The 9,705-nt window shown below is 47.7% G+C and overlaps 1 protein-coding gene across 1 annotated transcript in view; it reads right to left on the reverse strand.

Moving 5' to 3' along the window:
* Positions 1-2,387: 2,387 nt before the first annotated feature.
* Positions 2,388-9,705, reverse strand: part of LOC149325472 (uncharacterized) — a 29,161-nt gene continuing 21,843 nt past the window's right edge. Inside the window, exons 3-5 of the mRNA XM_089563918.1 lie at positions 7,381-7,448; positions 2,869-2,952; positions 2,388-2,524 (exon numbers count right to left, since the gene is read on the reverse strand). Coding sequence (XP_089420044.1) covers positions 2,388-2,524; positions 2,869-2,952; positions 7,381-7,448 — 289 coding nt within the window. The remainder of the gene's footprint in view (positions 2,525-2,868; positions 2,953-7,380; positions 7,449-9,705) is intronic.

The following is a 9,705-nucleotide window of genomic DNA, read 5'->3' on the forward strand; positions in this document are numbered from 1 at the left end:
TTTCATTTCATTTTCCTTAAGGTCCTTACGGCGCGGTTCAAGGTATCCACCGAGATATGAGAGAGACAGGCGTCGTTTCCTTTCGCTAAAACCAATTTTCTTTCCATTTTCCTTCCCTTACGGCGCGGTTCGGATGTCCACCGTGACGTCACGCAGTTCGCGCATGCGCACCTGTGGCTTTTTCTGACGACGGGGCCGACGCTAGCCTCGGTGTTGACTGGCCTACTGAAGCTTTTCGCTTGAAAATAGGGTCCCGAGTCACTTTCTGCCGGAGCAGAAATGTGTTCATCTGAAAGGTGGCCTCCATGTCTTCGGGCGGTGGGTCTTTTGCGGCTGCACTGAAAACAATTAAGGCATGGCGCATATTGCCAATTTTTTCGGCGATGGCATGTGACGGTCCTCTGTTAAGCAGTCGGATTATTTATATTCGGTTGCCCAGCCGCTCCTTTGCCTCTAAATGCAAGTAAACGGGCGCAGCATCGTCGTTGTTGGTTGCATGCTAATGTAGCAGCGGCATGTTTTCTTCCTATGTGCCCACAATGTCCTGGCAACTGAGTTCTGTTTCACTCTTTTTGACTTCTTTACTTAGTTTTACATTGCACCGTTGACGAGCCACATAACTCCCGATTGATTGGTTTGGTTTCGTTTATGGGGTTTTACGTCCCGAAGCGGCTAAGGCTATGATAGACGCCGTAGTGGAGGGCTCCGGAAATTTCGACCACCTGGGTTTCTTTATTGTGCACTGACATCGCACAGTACACGGGCCGCTAGAATTTCTCCTGCAAAGAAATTCAACCACCGCGGCCAGGATCGAACCCGCCGCGGCGGTCGAATTTCTTTGGAGGAGAAATTCTAGAGGCCCGTGTACTGTGCGATGTCAGTGCACGATAAAGAACCCCAGGTAGTCAAAATTTCCGGAGCCCTCCTCTACGGCGTCTCTCATAGCCTAACTCCCGATTGACCTAATTTACTTAATACTTCCGCCAAACATCTGCAATGCACGAGTTCACTTAACGACTGCTTCCTTTGTGAAGGGACGCAAGAAGCGCGTTGCCTGACAGCACTGTAATTGAATGCGTTTTAACGACATACACTTCAGTTCATCAATTTTTCTGAAAACAGGCTACTTCAGGCAGCGCCGAAAGCAAAGGCATGGCATGCGGCAAGTTCAGCTGCCTAATTTGATATCTATTGCCCTTAGGAGCGGAAATCCGAACAGTCTTGACTCCCTCGTACGCCAGGTATACACATAATTGCACAAAGGTATTTCGCTATAAAATTTGTTTAGTTGACGTCTCTAGGAAATGAACCTTTTGCGTTCCCTCACTCTTGTGGGATTTTACCGAAGCGGATTTAGGGTTGCTTCACGGCGGAACGAATCTCGGCCCATTAAAGCAACGGTTTCGTCCAAGACAGTTTTCCCAAGTATTTCACCCCTGAAAAGCCGAGCACCAAGACGGAAGAAATATTCCAACCGTTAGAAAGCTGGTGCAGACCCGGTGGCACTGGGGATAGAACCCAGCACCTCCCAAATTCGATGCTGCGAATGTGAGCCCAATGTTCAGTTCGGCTTAAGTTCACTCCTTATAGTAGCCAATTGAAGTGAAACGGACTGCGAGATCAATATCAGACTGTACGCAGACATCACTCAGTTCACATGACTTTATTACCTGAAATAAGCATGGCAAATGAAATTGCAAATAAGGGGTAATAGAGAAATGAGCCAAATATCTGCCGTCAGCTTCCCTAAGGCAAACGATGAGGCAGAGCATTAAATAAATCTAGTAAGAGGGACAGTCGTAAGGGATTGGAGTGGTGATCTTAGCTTATTAGTATTGGCTGCTGCTTTCTCTCTTGCTTCCTGAAGTTTGTGGCTCTCTCATACTCCGAGCAGATAAAGTTGGCAATTGCTTCACTCTACCGGGCCTCAATAGCAACTCGCAACACACCGGTCTGGTTTAGTCCAGTATACGAAAACAAAATCCTGTACTTTCTGATCAAAATGGAGATGATTATGATTTTGAATGCTTTTTTGTTCGTGAAAACAGAAAAAAAAAGATAATTGTTTTGAGGAATGCTGGAACCCAACTTAGCGCCGAAGTGCGCTTTCATGTTGTATGTACGCCTCCGATGACAAAATTAAAAATGCTGTTTTCGCTGTTATGCGCCGAGCAGAAATACGAATCTGATATAAAGACACCCACAAACCGCAGTACAGAAAAATGTGAGCGTTCGAAGCGCGTAAATCTGCACATGCATGGGCCTTACATAACAGGAGAGTGACAAAAGCTCTCTTTTATTTGTGATTTGTCGTGCAACCACGTAGTGTGGATCAACTGCTTCAATGTTTTGTGCCAAGCCCGAATACAGCGATTCATTATGTGAGCTTAGTAGTCGCCTTCCCCATCCGGACAGAGATCTCTACTGTGCTTTGGTACTATGACGCCGCAAGTGTCCACGAAGTGGTCGATGCAGTCCTGCGGCACTGCGTCTTTCACTTCTCTGCGAGTCCACAGTATGCATCCTGGAGAGAGAGTGAGGAACAGAGGGGTGAATCTTTTGCTATTCAAGAATTTTCAAACTTCCTTCGAGAATTAAAACCTGCTAATAAAAATATATTTTACTTTATTCAGTTTTATTCAGTCATTAAATGATTATTATCCACTTCATGAAAAAGCGAGGTGGGAATTATGGTTGCAGTTTGGATAAAACCACATCCTGTGGCTGAAATCACCTGGTATGGATGGAAAGTCATCACGCATTTCCAAACTTTTACAGCAAGGAATTTTAATATTTCTCAACACTACAACTGACATTCAGGCACTTCCATCGAACATGGCCTTGCCATTAATATTTAAAGAGCCTTACGGTCCTGGTCGTAGAACTCCGCAGCCACTACTACGCAGTTCTCAAAATCCGTGTAGTAGACCATTCCTTCCAGCAGCATAATGTCTGCGGAAGAGGAAAGCTTCTTGAGACATCGAGTGCGCTTAGCTTACACTCTGTGCAAACAGCGATTTGCAACGTGCAGTTACGTGGGCGAATATTAAATTAAGCAGGCTTTTGAGGGCAGTGTTATTGTCGCCAATACTTGCCGTCAAAAAATACTAAAAGAAAAAATAGTACTAAATACTATACATACTAGACTGCTATAAATAGGGCGGTATTGTACTGAATGCGCAGATTGTATGTATATCAGCAATGTTTCCTTCCAGTACCATAATCTTGAGAAACATTTTAATATCGCACACTGACATGGCGCCAAAGGCTTCTCGCACGTGGTTTTTTACCGTTTACTAGTCACGTGAGGGATACAAAAATAATTTTGAATGAAAAAAGTTTCTTTTTCTGGCTTCTTTTTGTGGCGTCAAAAAATAAGAAAAAAAAACATGGGGGACACAAAAGAACCGCACACGTCATAACAGCATCCACAAAGGAACCCGCAAAAAACAGCATGAAAAAAAAGAGCACAGCAACAAAACAGCACAGGGAAAAAGCAGCGTGAAAACAGCACGCCGTACAAAATGGCACCGCCATACAACAGCACAGTGAAAAAAACAGCACGACGACAGAAGACCGCAGGAAAAAAAAACAGCACGACAACAAAACAGCACAGCGGAGTGTCGTGCAGCGCTGCTGAAGAGGTGAAATATCATTGTCATAACCGGTAACGGTAAATCACAACACATGCGGCAGCGAACTGTGCAGTTAGCGAGTGCTCGTTTCACAGGTGCATTAAGAAACAGGGCAGCCTCATTCTTTGAGGAACAGCGTTGCTTTCACGGTGCATACGGCAGAACAAGTGGTTATGTAGTTCTTGCTTGCTTGGCTTCCGTGACCTTTTTTTGTTTACGTGTATGTCAGAAGAATCTCGGCAACTGAGAGATCGACTAGCCCGGGCATGCGCTCTACGGTCAAATGTCTCGGGTAGTTTACCTTTTCTTCCTTGATAGCTATGTTCGATTTCCTTGGCTCCTTTCTTCAACTGCTATAGACCGCATGCATGGCGTCTCTCACTTGATTTCGCTCATAGCCCTCGCTTGCTCTTCAGCGCCCATAGCTAACATTCGCGGCGATGACGACTTCCAAAGCAAAGCGAGAGAGGCTACCAGTTAGAACAAGGAGAGCGAGAGGCTGCTGCAATGGCCGAGTGCTCCAAGGCATTGAAAATCCTAATGTGCCTCTGGTTCGAATTCAGATTGATGTATTCTCATTTTTTTCTGGTTCGTACGGCATGACGCAAGAGTTCTGAAATTTGGAAGCATCAAAATGGCACCCAATGGCTCCAAAAAAGAAACTAGGGCGAACGAAAGTGTGAAAATGACAACAGATACCTAATTTTAATAAGGCAAGATTTACTCATTGACATCCACCCGTGTGCAGCCATACGGCTACAAAGGAAAGCTATACAGCTTTCACAGAAACTTCGTAGTTAAATAAAAATTTGTCCTGGTCAGGAGTATACAATCCACCCGAACGACACAGAACAAATCATTTGTTTTCAAAGTTCGAAATCATCAGTGTTTTAAAAACCTAATTTTTACATAGCTGCTGTTTGCTACCACAAATCGATGCCTAAAAAATTCGCTTCCTCACCTAACAATTTGCTTCCTTGCGATGCGAAAGCCGAAGACACTATGCCGTGACGACTTCCGATGGATATGACGTCATGCCGTTCCCGTGGCTATATCGATACCAATATTATAAATTTTTCGGGGACCTTAAGTCGTAATTGCGCTTAGTTAGACATTTTTCTTTTTAATTTGACAAAAACCTGGCGTTTTTCTGATCATTCTGTGACAATTTTCACTATGCCATGAAGACTTCTTGTGGATGTGACGTCACATTGTTCCCGTGGCTAAATTGACGTCCGCGCTATTTCGACGTGATTTCGGCATTTTTGCCTATAATTACTTAACTAATTATTCTACAGTCATCAAACATGGCTTTCAGGTTCATTGTTTCCTCTTTTATCTGAAGCAACCATTGGTTTTCTTGTACCTTCTTTAGTTCCCTAACGCGTGCGACACGCTTTGTTGACTGACGTCAGTATGAGCAATTGAAGGCTTTAGCCCTAAAAGATTCCGGGGCTCGTTAGTAACGTTAGTCACCACGAGCTCAGACCAGCCGTCGCGGAGGTGGATGAGGCTTCGCGCTGAGCAGATGCCATGGGTGAGCAAAAGGGACAGGTTGCCTTCTGCGACCGCTGTCCCTTCATGCGGCCCATCGCCGTGAACAGTCAGCAAAACACTGGCGCGTGGCGGAATACAAACGCTCTCGGCGGAAAATCGAAGGTTGGTGCGGCGTTCACGGTCCTCTTAGTAAACCTCAGTTTCTCGGTCAAAAATGTGAGAGTGCGCTTTCGGAGGTCGATAATAGCTCCATACTCCAGAACAAAATCAACGCCAAGGATACAGTCACGGTAGCTGTCAGGTAGAACTAGGCAGCTGACAACAAATGTGGAGCGGCGAATTTGGACTTTTGCCGTGCACATGCCAATCAGAGTTACAACATGCCCGCCAGCCGTTCGAATGTGCGTCCGAGACTATGGTATCATTGCCTTTTTAAGAAGCTCCGCTAGCTTTCCGCTTCAAATCGAATATCAGCGCTAGGAGCCACCAATGCGGTAAGCCTTATACCCGTAGAGAAGCACAGGTATATCCAGCGAGAACTGATCTCCGAGTTCAGGAACTGCAGTCTTTGCCTTAAGTCGCGGTCGGCGGCTGTTCGCGTTGTCAGGGGGCCTTGTTCGCGTCGACTGCCAGCGGCCTAACCTCCGGAGGTCGTTCTCGTTAGTTTTCCTGGCGGGGGCTTGGCGACCGTCTCTGCGCCATCCTGGATGAGCCTTGGAGCTGTGGCGAAGGTCAGCATCGAGATAGAGATCGAGACTGCTGCTGCGGAATAGTCGCCACGAGCCGCTGGGCCACGTAGTCCTCGATCTCCCGGGGTAGTTGACCTAATGATGGGCAGGGCATGTCAACGGTAAACCCCTGCAGCCCAGTTGTCGGTAGGGACACTGTAGATGCAGATGAGCGGGTTCCCCGCAGTGAAAGCACAGATGACACGGATTTGGGGCACGCCACAGCTCCGTCTTCCGCTGGGGTGGTCGTAGATTGTCGTTGTGTGTGTCACGGTTTGCAGAAAACAGTGGGCCTTGATTGGGCGGACAAGCAAGCGCCGAAGGAGGCGCTGGACGTCGCAACGCTTCAGCATTTATTGGCCGACGGTACTCCGTGGGAAGAGGCGGCGGGTCAACGAACAATAACGAAGGCCTAAATGCTTGAACATCTTCGAGGATGAGGCCAGCGAGAGAGCCGGCCATCGGCATGGGAGCACCGAAAAGCGTCTGGAGCTCATCGCGCTCAACGGAGATAATCAACTCCCGGAGAAGATCAGGGTTAGCCGCGAAGGCAGGAAACGGCTCTGTAGCCAAAGCTGCGAGTACCAGCCCGTCGTAGGTGGTACCCGCCGAAGTGCCATCTTCTCCATGGTGACCACTTCCGTAAAGAACTGAGCAACAGACCCTGGTGAATTGCTCACGAGGCCAGCGAATAGTTGCTCTTTGACGCCACGCATGAGGTGGCGCGCCTTTTTTTTTCGGGCATGGCCGGTTGAGCTCGCCCGGAGAGCCGGGTCATGTCCTCTACGCAAATGGTTACAGTCTCGTTCAGCATCTGAATGCGAGACTGCAAAGCCTGTTCAGCCCGTTCTCGACGAGTCGTGCTGATGTGTCTCCAGCAGGCATCGGCGGAACTCCAGCCATGATGTTAAGGCGTCATCTCGGTTCTCGTACCAGGTACGTGCGCCACCCTCCGGTCTAAAGAAGATGTTTCGAAGCTTGGCGGCGCCGTCCACTGGTTGAACGAGGCTACCCGTTCAAACTCGACAAGCCAGTCTTCGACGTCTTCGAGCTCACTGCCGTTGAATGGTTTGGGCAGTCGCGGATTCTAAAAAGTGTATTTGGCCGCAACTTGCATTACAGGTCAATGGGCGGGTGCCCTGACTGACTCCAAAGACCCATACTCGAGAGGTAGGCCTTGGTTTTTTCGCCTAGCACGGCGCAAAGGGGTGTCGGCTAGTGAAGGACTAGGGACCAGGTTATCCGGAGGAGCATGGGACATATGCAGGGATCTTCACCCGGCGCCAACACTAAATTACATCAGGAAAGATAGGGCGACAGGTTACTGACAGGCAAAATATGGGAGCTAGCCAGTGCGGTACACTTCAACGTCGTTAGTTTCATGCGCCACCTGAGCACAGCAGGTGACAATATGAATGTTGTCCAGGATGTGTAAAGTTGGAGCACTGAAATATGTGTCTAGGCCAAAGTAATTGCAGTGAAGTGCAGTGTGAGTACGTGTTTAAAAAAAGAGAGTTTACCTCCAGCTACGGTGAAGGTGACAGTCCCAAGTTCCTCTCCCCGTGAAATGCGGAACGGAAGGGTCAGCCTGTGAAAAGAAAGTCACTGTACATATAAAAAAGTTACAGAGAATTTAGTTTGTTAATCGCCGAATACCTTTCAGTAGCACTTCGTTTTCACATTGTTATGCTTGCTGTTTCTCAATGAATAAAGACTAGCGTCATAGTTTTCAAGTCACGTTGATGCAAAAGTTTGTTACAAAGCAGGAATGCCCAAACATGTTTTCCGAAAATTTGCGGGTAAAGATTTTCCGTCATGTAGCATTTTCTGACAGACGTTCATCCGATTTTTGGCTTTCGGTAAGCTGCCATCGCACCCAATCAAAACTGCTGTTCTCCATCGGTTTCTTACGGACGTCTCTGCGTACTTCCGGTGTACTTCCAATTCTTTCTATCTCTTAGTTACGACATTGCCCTCCGTTCCCTGCCGCTGCTGCTGCCGTCTTGCCCTTTGCTGCTCTCGCCGCCGCATATTACGATACTTTTAATAAGAAAGCCCGGACGGGCCCGGGTCAGCATCCATGCTGACCCTAGAAGCAGCGCCACAGGAGAACGTGTTCAAACACGCCTAGTTGCGGATGCGTAACGTGGCGAGATTCTTTTCCTTGTGCTGCTTTGCGATATTCCAGGGCTTCCCCTCTACGCCCAGGGCGGCAGCTGTGACAGAGCAGCCTCTGGCGTCCCCTGCGGGGCAAGCGTTCTCTAATTACGCACGCGGGTTGAGGCGTCAATAATGGAGTGCGCTCCTGCTTGGCTCATCCGTGCCGCAGCTGGGCTCCTTCTCTCCCCCGCGGACGTGCGCAAAAATTGCCTTTCAGGCATCGGTTTTTTGCAAGAATGCGCTATTAGCGTACTGCACTAAAATCTTAAAACCATTTAGCTTCATTGATGGTCAGATCTCTGAAAAAAATATCAGTTCGTTTGGGTAATTAGGGCGAAACGGTTATGCGCGTTAGCGTAACGTGTTTCGGTGCTGCGCTGCTCTGTTAGGTAAAGGTAGCTGTTGTGCTTTCTTTCGAGAAAAAAGTGAAAGTAGGCCTGGCATAATTGCCACAATGTATCCTGTGAGCAGGGGAACACTGGCGCTGCGGCACAAGATAGGTACTATGGCAGGTGTTGCCATCGATAGGACTTGGGTTGCGACCAAGAAGAGTCTTCCCGAGCAGCCTCTCACGGTTAAATAGGCTGCCGGCTGACACGGTGCACAGGTAGCCCCCACCCCGTCGGCAGGTGAGCAGCCTGCCACAGAACCGGCTTCAGACAAACAAACACACTACGTCCAAATGCGAGGAATAGCCACTGTAAGTGCTAGCGCAAAATAACAGACGTTCTCACGCTGTAAAATCCGGATTATCAGCACAGAGCACGAAAGATTTAGGTTGCTCTGAATTTAGGAGATCCGACTACATTCACGTCAGTAAAAATACTGAAAGCTTTTTAACGACACAGTGTTAAGGGAGCTAGTGTCTGAGGAAATCCGGTGTCGGTGTAGTTTAGCGTCAGTGAAAAATCCACAAAAATTCCCAAGAGCAAGAAAGGAGGCAGGTGGGTCACATAATTGAGGTAATCTTATGGCGTTTTCGCAACCTGCCTATCGGATTGTAAGCAAACTGCACACTTTGAGAGGTGGCAGTTAAAACATTGATTGATCGCGAGAGCTTGTTCGGGAAGAGCAACCTTGGTCGCACAATCATCACGGGTGCCAGCACCTGCCATATCCCAGGGCAGTGGCGCTTCGCTTAACCCCTGCACCACAGGACCAGCAGTTGCATATGAGGATCCCAGGAATCTATGAATGCTAAGTATATTACGATCAGTTCTTCATCGATGGGCCTAACACATTGCAGCTATCGCGTCATACCGTTAAGGCGGAGATAAAATGGCCTCTCCAGTTTATTTTTTTTATTCCAACACCTGGAAACATTGCAGCACTCTCCTATTTCCGGAATGATGTCGTTTGCACAAAAGACGTGCTCCGGATCAGTGGGCCTTCTGCTGCCGATAGCACTGTACTGTCAACACTGCAGTCTGTTTCTTTTACATTACACTCACACAGAGATATAACAAAAAATAAACTATATAGCAAAAGCTTTCACCAATATCTAAGTTTGGATCTGGAGCTTCAATATAGTATAATTACATTGCCATGAACTTGTTGCTACGAAGTTTAGAGGAAAATTGTTAGGCTTGGGCGATACCATGGTGCTAAACGCCCAGGCTGGTCGTAAAGCACATGTGTGTTTGTTCACCTTACTTTAAGCGCAATTTGTACTGGCAGTAATGGTC

This window comes from Amblyomma mixtum, chromosome 10 (assembly GCF_055824585.1).
Source record: "Amblyomma mixtum isolate Tamu chromosome 10, ASM5582458v1, whole genome shotgun sequence".
Taxonomy (NCBI): domain Eukaryota; kingdom Metazoa; phylum Arthropoda; class Arachnida; order Ixodida; family Ixodidae; genus Amblyomma; species Amblyomma mixtum.